Source organism: Haliotis rubra, unplaced genomic scaffold, assembly GCF_003918875.1.
Source record: "Haliotis rubra isolate DU_JTF1 unplaced genomic scaffold, ASM391887v1 Scf129, whole genome shotgun sequence".
NCBI lineage: Eukaryota > Metazoa > Mollusca > Gastropoda > Lepetellida > Haliotidae > Haliotis > Haliotis rubra.
The window spans coordinates 151,717-174,045 of NW_025765214.1; the positions used below are offsets into that span (position 1 = coordinate 151,717).

A 22,329-nucleotide genomic window follows, 5' to 3' on the forward strand; every position below is an offset into this window, starting at 1 on the left:
AATATCAATATAAATATAGTTTAGACACCTGAAAACATGTTATATTAATTCTTAAAACTTTACTGAAGGATATGTTCATGATTTTCTAAATATGAAAATTATAAATGAAAGTTTCAGTCATTCAAAATGTAATTGTACTTTTCTGTAAAGCTTAATATTTTCTTTTCTATTCCACACAGCACAGAGTTCTTCAGCATTCATGGTGATCAGGAGAAAAAACAAGACTTGGTCACAGGCAACAGAAAGAAGTTGGAGCTGTGCACAGGAGCCAGATTTGCCTCCATCACTGGTCTTGAGCTATGTAATGAATTCCAGTGGCCTAGTACTTCGATGGTAGATGGTGCTCCATATTTCCCCTTCACAGGGCCCTTCACTCAAAGCCTTGTTCTTCACAAGAGGGACAGGCACACTGGGTACAAGATCATGGCAAAACAATCAGGGGTACGTATATATCGGTATTAATCTTCATTCTATATGTCAATGAACGTATCAAAGATAAACAGATGATGTGCGTCTAAAAATCTGCATGAACCAACAATGGATGCTGGGGACAGATGGGTAATTTTATATGATGTTTGATATGCTAAACTGTCCGTTCGTATTGGATGTTTACAGAATAAGCAGAACACGTTTGTGCAATTCAACCTGAACACACCTGGATCCAAAATTGACCGCACCATTGACATGCGGTTTACTTTAAGGAGGAAAACCAAAGAATTTGAGATGGAAGCTTTGACTCCCTGGAAGAAAGCTACCCTTAAAGGCAAATGGATTGTTACTTCAGATAATATTGTTATTTTTATCATCATTTCGTACAAACTTCAACTGCCCTAATTTTTACACACAAAAAACAACAACAAAAAACCCAAATTTCTCAATATACTATGAACATAACATTAATCTTCATCGACTTTGACAAAATTAAATACAAATATTGACGTGAAAAGGTTTGAGTGTATTGTTATGATCAATGTATTATGCCACAGGTTCAATGACCTCAGAGAAGAAAAAAATTGGCTTGAAAGGCCAGTTGACTGTTGATAAATCATCAGAATATTCATTCATCAGTGAAGTTGGCATAAAGAGGAAAAGGTCAATGATAACCTACATGCCCCGACTGGAGATTAGGCGTCCAAGAGCAAAGCTCATCCAACTGACTGGAACAGTAGAGACTGAAGTAAACAAGAAAGCCAGTGTTGAGTTAACACTTAAAGGGTTAACAACAGATGCAGTGAGCTTGAAATGCAAGTAGTATCTTTACTATTACATTACAATACAAAACAGAACAAACAACCCCGCAAACCCCTCCACCATCCCACCGCCCTACCCTCTACAAGTTTTGTGTAAACATCACCCACCCCCAAAAACATAAAACAAAAAAAATCCCACCAAAACTAATAAAATAAATAAAATAAAACAAAACAAGAAAACCAACAAAAACCAACAACAAAAACACCCAGCACACACACCAAATTGACAAAACACAACAAAACAAACCCACCGAAACAACCAAGCAAATATAACAAATCAAGTATAACACATTTCCTACACCATGCTATAATAGAATGTACAATATGTTCCCCAGACATTCTGTTCTGATGCTTTATCTTCCTTCGAGCACATCCGTACTAACGGACACAATCTACTACGGCAATGAGGCTTAGTCATACATTAGTTTCATGTTGCAGCCTATTTGATGAACTCTGAAACTGAGAAGAGTCTAAAGGGTACCCTCAGTATGGCCCCAGAGCAGGATTATGTTATAGAGGCCGGATATGTGTACCAGGAGACTGACAAGAAGAAGCCAATCATCAAGGTCATCCCGACATTAACAATGAAGACCCCAAAACGTGAGCTGGTCTCACTCAAGGGGCAATGGAAATATAAGGAGAACAAATCACTTCAGGGAAGCGTCACTTTCGATGTTCACAAACTTCTTAACAAGCCAATTACATTTCAGTGTAAGTATCATGGCCACAAATCAATGTAAGATGTTGGTATTGGTTACATATCAGAATAGAAAGCCTTGGTTGTCTTGCAGAATATTCAGCAGCACCAGCAAAACATTAGACTCATGAATTATTATTTAACACAACAAGAACATTTAATGGTGTTTGGAAACTACTTCATAGTTTACTTTCAAGGCAAACTAGGTAATAAATGCCTTCCAAATATGTGAACAGTCTGTATATATTTAGAGACAAATTTGTTTGTAGAAGTGTAAAATGAGATTGTTTAAACAGGTGATATGAACCAAATATCTGGTAAAAAGGCCAAACACTTGGCAAAAGTTATTGTCAGATCTGAGTTCCTGGATGCCAAAGTCATTGGCAATGTGGAAAGTACGAAGAAAACAGTTAACCCCACAGTCACCGTGGAGTACACACTTCCCGAAGCCTACAGAAGCTGGAACAACAAACATACAATCAGGTCAAAGCTAACAGATCAAAAGACGATAAGCCACTGGAAGTATATGTTAAATATGTAAGTGAAAGCATAGAAATACTTTCTTTTTAACTTATTGAGAATGTTCTGACTTTGGACTTTGTTACAGCAAAATTATAAATATTGCTTTGAAAAACCAAATTTAAGCGGAACTTATAAAATGGTATATCAGTTGTATGACAGGTTGTATGTTCTGTGTGGCAAACATGATGTAATATCAAATGGACTGGTGCATTGATCGAAATATAAACCACTTAGTTTTCTTGCTCAGACATGACTATTTACACGATAGCAAGAGCTATGGCTTGAAGACATATGTGGATTGTAATGCAAAGAGAAAACGTAATGTACACAGGTTCTGTGGTACAAATACTTTGCATGAAAGTCTCAGCTGTTATGTTTTTCTTCTGACACAGGGACTATAAAAACCAGGAGCGACCGCATCTGAACGTATTTCTGAAAGGTGACTTCTCCCACAGCACGAGGCATACCAAAGCAGATGTCACAATAAGGTATGGGGTCAAGGTTGGACACCCTGCAAGACGCATCACAGGATCCGCTTCGATAGATCACCATATGAACAAACGGGCAGTAAATGTCAAGTACAAACTGAAGACTGAGATTGGTCCAATGGTAAGACATCTTATGGTTGATCCATGATCGGTAGAGTTAGCTTGTTAATTAATAATTGATGGGATGAAAATAATTCACACACACGTTACACTCAAATTGCGCTGTTTCGTACACTCCTGTGACAGAAATATGGCCAAATTGTTCCAATCTTGGAACCTTCTTAAACTACAAGATGCTAAAAAGAATCTTCAGAAATATTTTCCAATAATTGTATTCTTTTGTCTATAGCCTTGCTTCCTGTAATAACTTGCCTAGTATCATTTGAGGTTAGATCGGACTGTCAGTGTAGATGTTTATGGATTGTAATAGTCCCCAGTCTATCGGGTATCAGTTGTATTAGAACCATATATCTAAAGGTATCATGGGTACCATTCAAGCAGAGCTTAGGCCTTCAGACATCACATCTGTTTCAAATACAATACTGTATGACATTTATATTGATCACTTTCATACTGAAAGTAATAGAAATTATATTGGTGCTATAAGTCTCTTTTAACCAAAATGATATCTCCGTTATGAGTATGTTGATTTTTTATTATATGTAAAAGTGTGCTGCTGCTTCTTGAGACTATCAAGTTGTGTCACAATACATTGCATTTCAGGATGTCAGTGTCGACATTCAAGGTAAATACAATGGAAACTCGCGCACAATAGGATCTGAACTCGTTGCAAACTATAGGAAACATACAGTATCTACTTCAGTTGAGTCTAGATTCACCACAAACACAAAAGAGACCACAGCAGTTGTTGAAATCAAGACACCACTTCACCAACTTAGATTTCTAAATGCTGAAGTAAGCCTAGATCATGAGACAAAGGTGGCTTCTTCAGTTGGATCATTTTCCTCGGGACCTAACGGAAATCGGATGTCCTATGCAATCGATTTTAAGATGCCATCAAATACACATAACGGGTTGGCATTGTCTGCTGTCGGAGTATTGTCATCTCCATCCAACAGTGACAGGAAGTTTGAATTGCATTTTCACCATGTTGGAGGGATTGTCAATTTTAACACAAAAGCCAGTCTGACATATGCTAAGAGTAAAATTATAAAAGGAGCTATTTCATTCTTATACAACGACCTGGCTCATGTCGAATTTGAGGGCGATATCAAAACACCTTTTGAAGGATTTGAAAACAACACTGTAAAGTATCAACATTCGTTTAGTAAATCTGAAGCTGATTTGACTGCTGAAATCACAAATGGTTTCAGCAAAAGGGCTACATGTATGTTCAGCTTCAGTCTTGTCAACTCTACAAACGGCAGACTAGCAATGTCACTGAAGACTCCATCAAGAAACAACGTTGTGTCGTTTACCTATACTGGTCCTCTAAAGAACTGTGAAGGCAAAACTGAAATCCAAGTGCTTGGCTATACCCATTCGATGCATATTGTCTACATGCATGGACATAAAATTAAAGTTGTATTAACATCTAGTAACAGAAGTATGCAGGTACTTAAAGTGCTTTTCAACTTTGAAGTAACACCAACAATGCTGAATACCAGTGCTTTATACACATTCGAAGGTTCCACCTTTGAAGGTATGGTTGTTGGCGTCAAAGAGGGAGCCAGAACAGAGATGGTTTTAAAATTGAGAACACCTTTCCAAGATTTTCGTGAAACAGGGCTTTGGTACAAACATTACAAAGATTGGAGAAATCAATATGCAGCCGTTCGTTTCATGGATGGCAAAGAAATAACATTCAACATTACCAACTACAGAAAATACAAAGGATATTTGGCCATATTTCCGGACTCTATGTTAAGTTTAATAGAACTTAAGACACCATTTAGTAACTGGGAAATATTGTCTTTTAGATTTGAAAAACATGCTGTGTATGGTGGCAAAGGCTATGTCAATACTAAAATCATGTATGGAAACCACAAGAAAATTGCAATAGACTTTTACACGATTGATAAAGATCCTGTTGGTCCATCGATAACATTCATCATAACAACACCGTTTGAAAAATATAAAACAAGTAAGGTAGTTATCAATTGTCTTAGAGAAGGGTTTTATGTCAAAGGAAAAATGAACATGATAATTTCTGACATTGTAATTACACTGTATTACACAGGTAAAATAGGCTTAAAAGAGGGGAATATGACTTTGCACACTAATTTCCATGGTTATGAATTAATGGAAGGAGCCTATATTATAACAGATATCAATCGGTTATACAATGCCACAAGTACGTTTAACTTAAATAATAAAACAGTACGGACAGAGTTTGTAACAGACGCGAAGAATGGTTTTCACTCACATCTGACGATTTGGACTCCTGCTGAGAACTTCACAAACATTGGGTTCACATATGATCACAACCTTTACGATTACGTGTCAGAATTACGTGTTCGCTACAAAGACAACGAAGTCATAATATATAGACTTACATATTATCCTCGCATAAAGGGCAGCCACTCATATAAAGCCGAACTGATAACTCCATTTACTGGTTATGAGCGGCAACACATTCTCTATACTGATCGTTCTCAGGGTCGCAAGACTTCTAACAAAAAAATAACGTTTTTAACCAGTAATGGGGAACAACTATCTGTCAGTTCTGAATATGTTTTGCCATCATTTGTTGACATGAATGTATTTTACAAATCTAAGGAATCTGAGGGCAAGGACCTTGTAAAACTTTTATTCAGCAGTCCGTCTCTAGAAACTGTTACTGTCAAAGTTGAGACAAAATTATCTTTGGCAAGTTTTGGAAATTGTGTTTTGGATTATTCTCACTTCATTGACGCTGGAAGTCTTAAGGGTGCTCTGAAATTAGAAAGAAATGGGACCAAACACATTGCTACTAATGTTTATAGTACACACAGCACAAACACATTTCATGGAAGTGTAAGCATTAACTCGGATGTGTATGACTTTCACAACATTACAGTTGTGGTCTCAAAGGAAGGAGTCTTTAAAAATGTGAGAGCAAAAGGTTTAATATCGGTTGATGAATCAACATATGAAACATTACTCTCACATGTTCAAATTCCTGGAAAACTACGGAAAGTTGGAGGAGAAATTACTCTTAACTGGGACAGAAAACATCCTAGTAGCAACCTTCAAGTCCAAGCAAAACTGATGGACAGGAGAACACAGTATCTTTTGTACAGAGACCTGACACTGAAGCTTATGCATCCCACTCGCACTGTTGGTATCATCGGGAATGTCCTGAGTTCACAGCGCCAAACAAGGAGTCGTGGAGAATTCATCTGGAATGAAGCTGATGGGCACTCATTTTTCTATGATGTTGATGTTAAGGACCATAGCCGTCGTCACACTAAAATGTTTGAAGGCACCTTTAAAGTAGGATCCCCTCTGAGAAGTGTCCAAATGGAAGGGTCTTACATTAAGACAGGTCCAAGAAGAAACTTGGCTGGAGCCTTCTCCTGGGATGCAGGCAGAGATGACACAAAGAAGATTGGCATGAAAGCAGAATGCATATTTGGTGACAGAAACAAGCAGGCTTATCTCTCTCTCAGACTTCCTTCTATTGGCAAGGTAGGAACCGAACACTATCCTGACTCTTTGGAATCTAACGAAATCGTGGTGTTTTGAGCTCATTACCAAGAGAAAATGTCATGATGAACAGGACATGTCCCCCCAAAATAATTTCTTGCAGTGTATTTGCACTGACTTTTGACATCTAATGTAAACATGATGCTTTGAGCCCATTAATAAAAGAATATGTCACGTTAGTATTCTCTAACCACAATAAGAAGACATTGTATTTTCTGTTAATAATCTTCAGAACATCAAGGTTGACACAGGATTATTGCTGAATGACGGCAGGTCTGTCTTCAATGGAAAAACATTACTATCCTACTCCGAGGACGACCGAAAAACCATCCTCCTTACATCTAGCGTGGATGACATTTCCTCTGGCTATGATTACACCAAGCACAGTTTTGTGGTTGGCATAAGCCACCCATACACTGATGTGGACGTCCAACTTACATCCCACATCGGTAGTTCAAGTGAGCAGGTATCTGCAGGAATAGAAATTACCTACCTGACAGCCAGGAGAGAGAGGATTAACTGGGCTCTTGAAGGACAGTTCAACATGCCAGTGCAAATGTTAAAGCTTAAGGTGAGTACTCTACTGTTTTTACTCTAAATGAAAACAATGATGACTCTTGCGAAATCAGAACTCTATACATAGCATAAAAAACCCAGAGAAAATACTTTACCAATGCAAGCGCGGGACACTGAGACTGCTGTATAAGGTGTACTATAATAGTCAGAGGTACATACACCCACGTTGCTCGTAATAGAAGGTTTGTTGTAGATGCACTGCCCAATTAAGGATTTGGAAGCCTTTGCTGAAATGAGAGAGAGTCGGTTTAAAGTAGTGATCAGCAACAGGTCACTGACTGCTGTACTGCTACCCTGGAAGGCGGTGGAGTTGGAAACACATTTTGATCCAGGTAATACCTGTTTATTTCTTGAATACCTACATATTTATTATATTCATTCTTAATGTGACACCCATTAGTTACTAGTGCATGTGTGCAAATATCAAACTGACTGTGAATGAGCTATATAACTGACCTCGTCCCCCTCACTCACCCCACACCTTGTATGAACAGATCACCCTGGAAAGACGCTTCACGTGAATGCCAGATACGTCAACTCTAGTGCCATAAAGGCTGAGGTTTATCATCTGGAGAATTCCCGTCGTATATTTGACAGTCTTGTTGCTCTCAGACTCAACACATCCCGTCTCCTCCATACCAGGATATCCTGGAGGCCACAGATGATGGCTGATGTACAGGTATCTTATACTCAAAAATGTTTTAAAGCATTGACAATAGCAATCCAACCGACTTTTTCGCCTGGATGAAGTCGGCTGGTCATAAATGTGAAACAGAGGGCTTCCTTTTTTGCTGCCCAGGACCAGTGACTTCCCATTCCCAATGTGATTTTAAAAGAAAATATTTACTTGAAATGTCGATTATGCAATGAATTTACAGACCTGTTCGAGAGGCATTCTAGAAGTTGTAAGGAATGACAAGTCTATATAGATGATGAACTTCTTTATTGTACAATGGCGACGTTTCAGTATATATACTTACACCGTTTTCAAGCATGATGTGGTGAATGAGTACAGCAGGATATATATGAAATGTCTTGCTCTCAATTGTCCTTGGTGCCCTTGGTTTGGTACCTCCTGATCTCGTGGCGCAGATCAGCAGAGTGGCCGAGTTTTCCACCGGGAGCACATCCCTTCTGACACTCTGGGGATTGCAGAAGGCTGCATTGTTGGGAAATCTACATATTCTCCGGAAAGTACTTGGTGGGTTCGACTAGGCAGCGTTTCCTGGGAAAAGTCCCATTCGATTCCCTGAGCTGACAATGAGCCTTACCAGCATGACTGTGCCAGGACCACCCGAACTCTCTCTGCTACATATTCATCTTAATCTGTAAATAATAATATTTCAAATGTGTATAGTGTGATCTAAAACATTCCAAGGCGCTTGAAGCGCTATCAGCGATCATACTGAAAGTTACATACATGCGAATGCATAATATCACCAATAAGAATGCTTCTATTTATAGGCCTTCTTGACTAGGAAAGTGGAGAGTTACGGACTAAATGCAAAGGCCACTTTGGACTCTGTGTACAAGACTGTGGGTGAGGAATTATCAGGCAAATATCACCGGATTGCACAGGCCACCAAGGAGGACCTGTCTCCCTATCTAAGTCTGCTTGTGTCAGAAATGGCTGTCGTAGAGAACCAGCTGGACTCTATCTGGACGGATATCAGGAGCATATACAAACGCAATGACTTCTATCTGGCCGACATAGGATACTATCCTGACGCTGCAGAGTAAGTACATAAACAATTACCAGCTGCACTCAACAATTGTTCTTGCAACCCAGTAGGAATTTCAGGTACAATAGCTCCCCCTCCACCCTCCCTCCCAACAACCTATGCTCGTTGTAAAGAGAGACTAAATTTGATCTGATGTTTAGGCTCGGTGGCTCGATTGAGGCTCTTTAGCTCACAACATCGAGCACAATGACATTTGGTCCTGACATATACTGGCGAGTGCGGTGTTGGACAACAAACAGACCAACATGTTTTTATCGTTTGCAGGAAGCTATACAAACACGTTCTGAAGCCTTTTGAGAAGATGTATTAGAGGGAGTAAATCTATGACAGAACATGTACAGAATGCCAACGACTTGAACATGAAAGAGATCTATGATGACCTGTGGTACGACTGGGTTGTCCTTGCAAAGGTATCCTGTAGAAATGTGTTTGTGCAACGTCGTAAACACTGTCTTTTATCCAACGAAAGTGAATTCAAATAACATCAGTTTGAGGTGTGGCAGATAGTCATCATTGACATTGGGTCAAACAATCCCGACCATATCACCTCGAGTTGTAAATTGTTTTTAGGTTTGATGTCTATGTCAAGGATATAATGTGAATTTTCGAAACTGGATTTGAAATAATTTTTTACTTCTGAACGTCAGTTAATCTGCCTATCACAGTGGAATGGGGGACATCAAAGTTTGGTCCCGACCTACGGGGTAATTTCATACATGTATACCTGATTGATTTTATCCGTTCAAGAAACAGAGTGTAGTGGAAATATAACCACATATTTTCAGAAACATAGCGTATATTATCACACTATTGACACAGAATCTTAATCCTCAATTCGTTTCCGTCCTAAAGCACATCCTACGTGATTTGCCTTTTTCAGGAGGAAGTAGACACAGCAGTAGAAGATGTCGTAGAGATGATCTCAAGGTTGGATGACATGATCGAGAAAATGTGGGACGCCTATCAGCACCATTATAACATTGTACAGACAAAAGCTACCGGTAAAATGTCATACAATACTGTCATAATTCGGCATCCATTTGCAACGTCATAACATTTCGTATTTGAGATACAAAACTTGTGCAAAATGTGGTTTGGGACAATGGTATTTCATTACTTGATTATTATTACATCAGATATAGCTGTGAACATAAAAGTACTCGACGCGAACGATGATATTTCAGACAAGATGTCATTATCCAAGGTTGATCGAAATAATCTCAGTGGTCTAATGACTGTGATTTAACAGACTGATGCTAAAAATGTTGCAGTTGCTCGAGGTGATTTGTCATCTGCAACTCTCAGTAATTGCAGATTTCAATGAAAAGGATTCAATGATGTGTGAAATCAAACATGGATGTAAATCATAGAGGTAATCGACGAGAACAATGGTTTTCAGACAAGACGTGTGGCCCCAAGAGGGCGAGTTAACAGACACCGTAATGCTGAAAAGATTGATGTGGTGATTTGGCAACTGCAATCCTCATGCCGCCATTGCAGTCTTCTGCTCAGTGCAGACAGATTTCTATAAAATATAAAATAACATTATATTTACGTATGCATATTTATAGCAACAGTGGACACGATCTTGGACCTCCCAAACATCATAGACAGCAAGCTTGAGATATCTAATTCCATATCTCCATACATGGACCGCCTCGCCAGAACTACATTCAGGACTTACGACAGCTTCAAGGACATGCTCGTGAATACGGGAGAGATGATCAGTTCACACCTGATTGATGCTGAACAACGAAGCGATCTACAGATGCTGGTCTCTATTACAAATGATATATATCAAGACGTAAGTGTTTTTTCATGATAACGTAAAGTGTGTGTTTGTTCGGTGACCATATAATTTAGTACAAACAGCGTTTTTTTGTTATTATAATGATATAATTATTTTGTGACGCAGATTCATTATTGTAATGGTATGTGAATGGTAATTTGATGTATATATTTTTTAAATTAAAACCAATATGGATAGTCAACTTCTCTATTGCAATGAGTGCGACGTTTCTGTGTAGATACCAACACCGTTATCAAGTACCTTGATATTATACTTGCTTGATAACGGTGTTAGTATCTACACCGAAACGTCGGATAAATAGAAACCGAAATAAAGAAGCTGACTATCCATATAACCTGGTTTTCTTTAATCTTTACAAGTTCCAAAATGGCTCTCAAAGAAGATTAATAGGTTTTGTGTATTTGACTAAGGAAACCGTTATTGTCTATCACCGACTTGTTGCACTTTGATGGGCTCCTGAGACGTTTTAACGGGGTGGAGTAATCGTACATTTTACAATATTGGTTTTGTTGTTGTTGCAAAGGGCGGCACCATCCTAGAGGAACACCTGCAGAAGATCCCGGATCTAGTCAAGCGGGAGGTGAAGAACTACACGCGTGATGCTCTCACAATGTATGGCCCCAAGATCACTGTCTGGGACCCAGAACATGGAGAGATCCAGATGGAGTTAAGCCTACCAATACCCCTTCGGTCTCTGGACACATTACCCGATGTCCATCCATATGTCCAGAAGGCAACAACAGCGGTCAACAAGTACATTCCAGCCAAGACCACTCTCACGAGATTGTACAAGAAGGTACGTTACGTCATCAATGTATTGATGAAAAGTTACAACTTTTTATTATATTTCTCTGCCTGATGCCGTTGTGCAAGATGACGATGATACCTATTTTATACACCATTTCAGTGGCGGTCTAACAGGACGAACGGAGCTTGAAAGTGCCATGTAAGTATATTGCCGAAGCTGTTAGTAGGCTGTGTCGACAGTGTTTTACACTAATTATCATAATGTATTTGAATGTCAGGTTGTAACTTGACTTACAAAATGCACGGAACGTGAGACTATACTGTTCCCACCTGACCACTATTTGATTTCTACAATTGTTTAAGTAGAAGTGCCCAATTTAAGGGGGCAATTCTTCATTCCAAACGCATTTGTGTGGAGAAAATTTGCTCGTTATTCTGGACGAGGATTTGTTGTGTAAGCCATATTGTGACAATCACACTCAAACACGAAGGAATTGTTGTGCATGTTCGTGTCAGATAAAAGCAATTTAACAAGATAAGTCTTGATCAAAGACGGTTCGAGATATAATGTCTAAACCTGTTTGTGTTTCAGACCGGCGAGCAGCCAAGGAACTGAGATGTATACTATTTTTTTGCCATTCATCAGTAATTTATTCACTGAAAATGTTCTGTAATGCCAGTTGTGTAAAATGTAATGTTATAAAGCCTTACAACGCTTAACGTGATTTGAAGTATATTGTTATTACTTAAACAATGCTTATATTGCACTAATTATCATTCGTATTAGTTGTGAACAAACCTCTCCTATATAGGTACGTTTTGGATGTTAAACTGTGTAAACTACCTGATGCAACGGAGATAAAAATTCATGCAATGACATATATCATTAAAAGCGTGTGTTTAAAATAACTATCAGACAATGATGATTCCAGGTGTAATATTTCATGTAATAAAGGCTTATTACGCTTGATAAGATTGATCGCATTTGTTTTAAGGTCCAAATATTTTCTCTTCACCATGTATTGACCATGCAACTAATGCAATTATGGTTTGACGGAAGCAAGAATAAACAATATCTGACCAAGGCTTGGAGGATAGAGTGAATTTTCACAACCACATTAAAACTCATTTTACACACCCAATGTGTCACTTGTAAACCAAAGTTAACTTATATAGGGACAATTTTGTTGTAACAATCCAAGGTCACTTGTTTCATTTGACTACTGAAGGAATTTCTGCATGTGCACATGCTCGCTCCTCAGACATGGAAGGAAGCTGGGCCTCCCTAGATGACCATCACTGGGTACTTACTGGCTGGACAGGGGATAATCACTGTTAAAGAATCTGTCAATCTGATAGGCTGGCCAGTCACTAAGGATGCATTTGTGCTAAATCATTACTTGTCCGGAATCGAGGTTTCTGAGTGGGTTGCCAGACTTGTGTCATTGGTCAGCAAAGCCGTGCGCTTCATTTCAATGGTGCAACAACGAACACATCAGAACACAATAGCAGAAAAAGCGTAAATTCATGCATCATCTTAATTAGTTTTATTTAACCATCCATACTCTTCGTCTTGGATGATTTTTATTTGTTTCTGTTCTTGATTATAACATATAGGAGAAATCCGTATCACTGTCAGGTCTCATGCTAATCCAAGGTCACTCAGAGAACAAGGGGAAATCCAATGCCAGTAGTCGCTGACTAGTATACAGGTATAGGGTAAACAGTTCTGAACCAGCTGTCAATACTTCAAATATTCTACAAGGTGAAACTTCGTAAAATTGAGAGAAAATGTCAAAAATATCATATTTTTTTTATCTCGTTTAAGCAGTATTGGCAATAAACTCAAGGAACGACAAGGGCTGGTGAAACAGGATCTATGCTAGTCCTCCGATCTAGTCTTGAAAATAATTCATTTTTAAGCCTCAAGAGTTGACATGTCATAGAGTTCAATTTATATCACATGCCTAATGATGTGCATGCAGTTTCCTTTGCTACCTAAGAGGAATTCATCTACCTACTGACATATGTGTTTTAACTTAGCAATTTGAACAGGAATAGAAATAACGTCTGCCACTGGCCTACCTGTACATGTCAGTATTTTGCTGATCCAACATTGACTTACTTATCCATGTCAGTATTGTCCTGATCAAACATTGACTTACTTGTCCATGTCTGTATTATCCTGATCCAATATTGACTTACTTGTCCATGTCAGTATTATCCTGATCCAATATTGACTTACTTGTCCATGTCAGTATTATCCTGATCCAACATTGACTTACTTATCCATGTCAGTATTATTCTGGTCCAACGTTGACTTACTTGTCCATGTCAGTATTATCCTGATCCAATATTGACTTACTTGTCCATGTCAGTATTATCCTGATCCGATATTGACTTACTTGTCCATGTCAGTATTATCCTGATCCAACAGTGACTTACATGTCCATGTCAGTATTATTCTGATCCAACATTGACTTACTTATCCATGTCAGTATTATCCTGATCCAACATTGACTTACATGGCCATGTCAGTATTATTCTGATCCAACATTGACCAACATATCAATGTCAGTATTGTCCTAATCCAACATTGATCCACATATCCATGTCAGTATTATCCTGATCCAACACTGACCCGCATGTCCATGTCAGTATTATTCTTGTCCAACATTTACCTACATGACTATGTCAGTATTATTCTGATCCAGTATTAACCAGCTTGTCCACGTCAATATTTTCCTGATTCAACATTAACCAGCCTGTCCATTTGAGTATTTTCCTGATCCAACATTGACCAGCCTGTCCACGTCAGTATTGTCCTGGTCCAACATTGGCCAACCTGTCCACGTCAGAATTTTCCTGATCCATCATTGACCAACCTGTCCACGTCAATATTGTCCTGATCCAACATTGACCAACCTGTCCACGTCAATATTTTCCTGATCCGACATTGACCAACCTGTCCACGTCAGAATTTTCCTGATCCGACATTGACCAACCTGTCCACGTCAATATTTTCCTGATCCGACATTGACCAACCTATCCATTTAAATGACAAAGGAGTCGCTTATCAAAGTTATAAACGGCTGTATTTTTCGAGATCAAGTTCGGATGTTAAGAAACCAAACAATTACATGCAATCAATTATATACAACCTAGGCTTCTGTTTCGTGTGAAAGATTGAAAATTAGGTTCCCAAATATGGCCTGTCCGCACATTTTTTATTTATGTTAGGTGCTCTCTTTACATACAGATTAGTATACATGGAATAGGAGAACAAAGATTAGTATTGTGTTCGTTTCCACCTGTCAATCTTCATCATAATTATCTACACTTATATACATATCAGGAGGTCAAGTGTGCCTCTATCAAGTACACCATCATCGACTTTGATAAATGCACACTGCACCTAACAGACAACAGCGTCATTCGTATAATAAAGACCCATGCGTCTGTAGCGACACACTGGCCTGAGCAATGCTTCTCAGAAAGGTCTGCGTTCTGGTGATCCTCCTCACGGGAACACTGGCTGGTAGGTTGGCACAACTTTGTACTTTTTCATACACATTCCACGTACAATCGCCCACCCAAATCATTGCAAAATGGATTATACATCAATGGCATTCATAACAAAAACTGTTGGGAAGGAAAAGGAGTCACCAATTTTTAATGGTGGCCAAAACTGAAAAAAAGGTTATTCGGCGGTTGTGAATTACATACAGTTCCAACCCTAAGTTTGCAGTGTTTGAGCGACTGTTATCAGTCGATTTGATATCGTTTTTGTGACAGTGGAACGACGATGTATATCGGGGAAACCCTGGCAAACATCCCTGGATAGCTGGAATATTGCCAAGTTTATCGTTAAACATCAAACCAACCACCCAACCATCGTAAACATCTCACGTTAAAAAGTTAACATTTCTTGTAGTAACTGCGTACGCGGGGTGTGGAGTGTGTGTATGTATATATATATATATATATATGTGTCTGTCTGTCTGTCTGTCTGTCTGTCTGTCTGTGTGTGTGTGTGTGTGTGTGTGTGTGTGTGTGTGTGTGTGTGTGTGTGTGTGTTTCGGATGTTCGTTGCAGCAGTTACCTTCTCGTATTGTCGTTCTACGTCGTCATGGTAAGTGTAAGCCCTGACCCGACACTGTCCTTCCCCGACGCGAGTCGCTAAGTCAAGATTACTTTGTCTCAGTCAATCTCTCCTTACTACATCTTCAATACACGTCATGGGGCGGTGGGGTAGCCTAGTGGTTAAAACATTCGCTCGTCACGAACAAGACCCGGGTCCGATTCCCCATATGGGTAAAATGTGTGAAGTCCATTTCTGGTGTCCCTCGCCGTGATATTGCTGGAATATTGCTTAAAGCGGCGTAAAACTAAATTCACTCAATCACTTCAATACACGACGGGATAGGATCGTCCCCGATTTCAAAAGCAGCGATTCGTCTCGGTCGATAGGAACGGTCGCACTACTCGTGTTTAAAGGCATCTTTTTAAGAGGTTCGAGTCTGACCTGACCTGACTTCGATCACACAATCCAATCCATCGTTTTGATTCTTTAAAAAATTCTATCTGATCTCACGTTTCTCGTAATCGAAAACATGCAGGCACCACTGATCGGTCAATCGTCCTCCTACCATTCTTCTTGATTGTTCTAACGTCAGCTTATTCTGGTCTGTCTCTCATGATGAATGTGTCACTAACGACTTGACTGACAACGACCGCACGAAACAATCATCAAATATACATATCTCTATCAATGTTTGCTTTGTAACTCGGTACAATGTGTGAAGCCCATTTCTGGTGTCCCCCGCTGGCATATTGCTAAAAGCGGCGTAAAACTAAACTCACTCACTCACTTTGTAACTCACGAGTTCCCGTCTCCAGTGCCTTCCACAAATATCCGCGACATTGAAGCAATCTTGAGAATAACCGCAGATCCAAATAATGAATTTGTTGTAATTTGTTAACGTTTTATGGGTGCATTCTATCTTATAACAATCTTGAGTATGTCGAATTCCCGGTTGCACCGAATTAACCTGCCAGTCCCTGTGAATTCTTTCTATTCTCATCATTATTATAATCTTGTACTGGATGTGTCGAATCACGGCTGTCTCGAACTCATTTTGGTGCCCCATATATTCCAAATTAAATTACCTCATGAGTCGAACAGGTTTAAACATTAATATATAATTATACAGATTAAACGGGATTTGTGGTAACAAGGTTTCCCTGTTTTGTTGAAATGTATATCGGTCTTTCAGTAGGCTTACGCTAAAGATAAGTCATCCCCAAGACAACATCCTTGAGGGGGCGGTGCAGTAGCCTTATGGTTTGTTACGCTGAAGACCCGGGTTTGATTCCCAACATGGGTACAATTTGTGATGCCCATTTCATGTGTCCCCCGCCGTGATAATGCTCAGTTATTGCTGAAAGCGGCAGAAAACAATACTCACTTACTCCAGCTTGAACGTTATCGAGCAGTATATACGCATCGGTATATAGCGCGATGGCTACAGTCACAACGGTACAACTACATACCTGATACACTTGGGCATACACTTGGACATGTCCCAACAGTGATAGTGAGTTGCAGTTATTCAACTTCGTGAATAGAGTAAACATTAAGTCCATCAGTTACTTAGGTGCATGAAAAAAAGAATGATTATATGTTACAGTTACTCTGCTTCTCGAATAAAAACAATGATTTTGGGTTACAGTTACTTAACTCTGTGAATAGAATAAATATTTAAAAGTGCATCGGTTGCATAGCTGCATGAATAAAACAATGATTAATGTTACATTTACACAGCTTCTACAGTAAAATGATAATTGTGGGTTACAGTTACTTAACTCTGTGAATAGAATAAATATTTAAAAGTTCATCGGTTGCATAGCTGCATGAATAAAACAATGATTAATGTTACATTTACACAGCTTCTACAGTAAAATGATAATTGTGGGTTACAGTTACTTAACTCTGTGAATAGAATAAATATTTAAAAGTTCATCGGTTGCATAGCTGCATGAATAAAACAATGATTAATGTTACATTTACACAGCTTCTACAGTAAAATGATAATTGTGGGTTACAGTTACTTAACTCTGTGAATAGAATAAATATTTAAAAGTTCATCGGTTGCATAGCTGCATGAATAAAACAATGATTAATGTTACATTTACACAGCTTCTACAGTAAAATGATAATTGTGGGTTACAGTTACTTAACTCTGTGAATAGAATAAATATTTAAAAGTGCATCGGTTGCATAGCTGCATGAATAAAACAATGATTAATGTTACATTTACACAGCTTCTACAGTAAAATGATAATTGTGGGTTACAGTTACTTAACTCTGTGAATAGAATAAATATTTAAAAGTTCATCGGTTGCATAGCTGCATGAATAAAACAATGATTAATGTTACATTTACACAGCTTCTACAGTAAAATGATAATTGTGGGTTACAGTTACTTAACTCTGTGAATAGAATAAATATTTAAAAGTTCATCGGTTGCATAGCTGCATGAATAAAACAATGATTAATGTTACATTTACACAGCTTCTACAGTAAAATGATAATTGTGGGTTACAGTTACTCGGTGAATAGAATAAATATTATTACGTTTACAACAACAGCCACAGATTTTGATCCTCACATAACCTATGAATGTTCAAAAAAGATGGAAAAATGTAACTTCAAAAGATGGAAATAAAAACAAAACAAAAACAACAAATATCATGTGTGTCAGTTACACAGCTGCAGAAATGTAACAACGATTATGTAGAAAAGATACATATCTTCATGAATGAAAGAATAATTATTTGTGTGAAGTTACTTCGCACCATGAATAGAATAAGCATTATGTGTATCAGATACGTAGCTACATGTGTGTATCTCTTCAGGCAGATCACGCGTGTGAGGTAGAAATGGTAATATGTGATATGTGATATCTTTTTGTTCCATAATGCGAATAATTAATATTTAAATGATAGTGAAGGGTCCGTGTAATTGCATTGCCATGATATTTTGACATGGCTGGTCACGGAATACATTCCCACCAAGGTCAAATGTGTGATACAACCTTGTCAACATGATAACCAACTATGACACATACAGACACATCATTATCAACAATCGACAACAGTAATCTACGTCGCAACCTTTACACAAGGGACAGACTTGCTGATTGACTACAGACTTGCTGATTCCTTCCAATTCGAAATACCAAGGCATAATTCCTTTATATACTACTATTAAAACAATAGTATATGGAGATACTACTTGATACATTTCTGACTTTGTTAATTACTTCTATGTAAATTTTTCAGCAATGACCTGAACGCACAAGTTACTTGCAGATTTCGAACAATTTTTGTAATCTTTTTAAAAAGCAAACAATTCTCAGTTTAATATCAGTATAAATTGCTTGTTGAAGAAAGAGTAAGTTTCAATAGATGAATTTTGACCTATATGTTTGCTTGAAGGTCCAGTCACCAATCACCGAGTACCAGGATCCAGGAAATGTGCCAGGATATGCACAGGTAAGTTAAGTGGTTGTCTATTCTGAAGAACCGGTTAGCTTTAACTATTGAAAGCAGAATATTAAGAGGAAATTGATAAAGACGACAGTAAAACTCAGAAAGAAACGTCGATTCGCGAGAAAATGTCATTCCGTACTTGTGAAATCGCCCGGAAATGTTGTAAAGCGCCTCGGTGAATAGAGATGATCCCAATTGACATCGTTCATCAGGGTTTCCGACTAGTTCGTCACAGCTCTTTTGCTGATATCTTAATAACTTTCCTAGAGATGTCAAATGAAATTGCGCCTAGTTCAAGTTCAATGTCGAGTTCAAGGTTGTGTTATTCAAATCTGCAGCCACGCGTGTCTGGAGTGTGCGGCTCGTTGGTTGGATGGTTGGTTGTGTTTAACGCCGCACTCAGCAATATTTCAGCTGTATGACGGCGGTCTGTAAATAGTCGAGTCTGGACCAGTGATCCACAGTATTTGTATCTACGCAACTGGGATGCAATGATACGTGTCAACCAGTCATTTTATACAAGGACCACGTGTGTCCTTCAAGTCATTAAGGTATCTATTGCCAGACACATCCAAGTTCAAGTACGTCCCCGGGACGACGTATGTGTACGACTACAACGTTCAGACCAAGACGTCCATGGCGGGAGCTTCAAGCGACAAGGCGACTCTTGGTATCCGGGCAACTGCTGACATCGAAGTGCTGTCGAAGTGCGAAATGGCTCTTAAGGTAGGTAGCTCGGGTTGAAGGGGTCGTTGTCGGCACAAATACTACAGGTATGAATCCTGGGTATGAAGATCTGCATTCAGTCCACGGAAACGTACCCCAGCAAATATCAGAAAACAGAACAGTACTCGGTACTTTAACAGCGGTCGAGTCCATATTGCATTTATAGTTTCATCTCGCCTGATTTCGAGTGCATAGTGGATGTTGCTGTGCATCGTGGAAAATAAGAGAACTATATGCACGTCAATGAATATCCTCAGTGTTTATATAGCTCGATGGAATCCCTCCAATACATACCCGTGAAGATCCGGGTTACAATTGGTCTTCAGCAACCCATGCTTGTCGTAAAAGGCAACTAACGGCATCGGGTGGTCAGGCTCGCTGACTTGTTGACACATGTCATCGCATCCCAATTGCGTAGATCGATGCTCATGCTGTTGATCACTGGATTGTCTAGTCCAGAGCTGATTATTTACAGAAAGCCGCCATACAGCCGAAATATTGCTGAGTGCGGCGTTAAACAACAAACAATCCAAACCCTCCAATACATCGGTATGATCTAGAATCTAAAGAAAATCTTTCATGTTCAGGGCCAAGGAACAGGTGCATTTCACAAAACAGAATGTTCACAAAAGCTTTATTTTCTGCAATTATATTTTAGCTTGGTTACGTCTCAGCACACAGAAAGGTACCTTTGGTACATTTCGGTAGTGTTTGTGCCCACAACGATCCCATCGGGGTACACTGTACTTAACAAATATGTATTATAACATGAAACTCATGCAAGAGTTCAAACCATTCATTAAGTAACATAACTGTATGTCAAATCCGCAGCTACACGATGTCAAAGTGTACCGATCTGATCCCTCTCCTTCGAACCGAATGGAAAATGCTGACGAAAGTGGGGAATTCAAGTGGAATCTGGAACGATCTCCACTTCGCTTCTCTTTCCAAGATGGCGTGATAGAGGAACTGTGTCCCGCTGAGGGTGAAACCACGTGGGCCCTCAACATCAAGAGAGGTCTTCTCACTGCTGTCCAGAACAGTATGGACAACCTGGGTAGAGACCAGAGTGTCTTTGAAGTAAATATATAGACCCAATAATAATATGATGCTATTTGAGACAGATTTGGTTACGTAACAGATTCCCATGGCATGAACAGTGTTATATATTACTGATAAAAAGCCCATTTGTAATGTGTGTGAATTTCTGATACGAAAATACTCAAATCTGCATAAAATCAATGTTTGTAACTACCCATTTTCCTTGTTGTATTACCATAAACTTACAACGATAACACCACCAGTCTGTCGCAATGGATTTGCAATTCCACTTACAGAGAGATGTCACCGGAGAATGTCATACTGACTACAAAGTCATTCCAGGATGGTTTTCTACAACAATTAAAAAGGCAAAAGATCTCCTTGGCTGCACTGACCGTAATGACTACCACGGCTCAGTCCATGGCATGCAGTACAGAGTTCCTTCAGAGATCCAGTCTCTGCCCCTCATGAAGAGTACACACGAATGTGAACAGGAACTGGACAAGAATGGACTGCTCAAGAGTGCGCTCATCCGGGAGACCCACACATTCAGGCCCTTCTCTAGAGCCACTAGTGGTGCCACCACCAAAGTCCTTCAGAAACTCAACTACAAGACTGAGAGATCTGGTGTTACCACAAGACAAGGTGATCACGACCCTGGTGTTAGCATCTGCAGAGCAAACAATAGTTAAGATAACTATATATACTCATGCCAATAATGGTTGTCACCCCCTTCAATTTTTTTAATTGGAGAGGGGGTGTGGGGAGTGGGGAGGGGGTGACAACCATTATTGGCATGAGTATATATTACAAATAAATAAGACTTCATGCTAGAAATAACGTGTCTCGATTATCTGCTGAAACCAGTTCCATTAGGTGTTAAAGGCGAATAGTAGAGACAATTGTATCACAATTATAAAGACCTAAAAGCACATCGATTATCAACTTCCAAAATTATTCCCAATGTTTTACAAACGTAATCATGTTCCAGATTACATTCTGAATCAAGCAGGAATAACGTTTGAACATGTCCACGGCCAACAAAACAAAGTCCAACCAATGAGAGATGCTGAGAGTAAACTGCGAGAGCTCTGTCAGAATACACACGATGACATCCGCCCTGACACTCCACGCTTGTTCTCTGAGCTTGTCTACATCATCAAAAAACCTGCGTTTTGATGACATCAAAAGCATCTACGAGCAAGTTAAATCTGGGTCACTCTGCACTGATAACAGCGAGAGAGTTAGTACTCCATTTTATATTTCACAATATTTAAGTGTCCTCATAACTCATACCTCTAGTATTGGGTTGGGTTCGGTGTTAAATAATTTCTATTCTTGCTCGTTTCCAGGAATATTTTCCTGGACTCTATCCCGATGGCCAGCACAAGTGCATCTGTTATGTTCTTGAAAGTCATTCTGCTGAAAAGAGAAGTAACTGGAGCTCAGGCAACCATGTGGATCACATCCTTGTCTCTCATCCACTACCCCACCATGGAGATGTTGCAGGAAGTAAAGGTGAGCTTAC

General features: G+C 39.1%; 2 protein-coding genes across 5 annotated transcripts in view; both read left to right on the forward strand.

The window, feature by feature from the left end:
- LOC124266910 overlaps window positions 1–22,329 on the forward strand; it is a 77,097-nt gene that overhangs the window by 39,387 nt on the left and 15,381 nt on the right. Inside the window, exons 1-2 of one of the 4 annotated variants that reach the window (XM_046701751.1) lie at window positions 21,913–22,048; window positions 22,154–22,319. The exons of the other annotated variants lie outside the window; for them this stretch is intronic. Of the exons in view, the coding sequence (XP_046557707.1) occupies window positions 22,179–22,319 (141 nt within the window). The 5' untranslated portion in view covers window positions 21,913–22,048; window positions 22,154–22,178. Of the gene's footprint in view, window positions 1–21,912; window positions 22,049–22,153; window positions 22,320–22,329 lie in introns of those variants that run through there. 4 annotated transcript variants of the gene reach the window in all.
- LOC124266912 lies at window positions 1,248–9,924 on the forward strand. The gene is made up of 10 exons (XM_046701754.1): window positions 1,248–1,961; window positions 2,244–2,484; window positions 2,862–3,078; window positions 3,681–6,587; window positions 6,838–7,176; window positions 7,375–7,513; window positions 7,676–7,860; window positions 8,646–8,917; window positions 9,188–9,333; window positions 9,804–9,924. Exons 1-9 carry the CDS (start codon window positions 1,697–1,699, stop codon window positions 9,231–9,233), a joined length of 4,611 nt encoding a protein of 1,536 aa, XP_046557710.1. The 5' UTR covers window positions 1,248–1,696; the 3' UTR covers window positions 9,234–9,333; window positions 9,804–9,924.

Bases quoted from the DNA above. Each gene is read 5' to 3' on its own strand.
- LOC124266912 (XM_046701754.1), top strand. From the start codon at position 1,697: ATGAACTCTGAAACTGAGAAGAGTCTAAAGGGTACCCTCAGTATGGCC. The intron at 3,079-3,680 runs GTAAGACATCTT...ATTGCATTTCAG, and splicing joins AGACTGAGATTGGTCCAATG to GATGTCAGTGTCGACATTCA. The intron at 6,588-6,837 runs GTAGGAACCGAA...AATAATCTTCAG, and splicing joins GACTTCCTTCTATTGGCAAG to AACATCAAGGTTGACACAGG.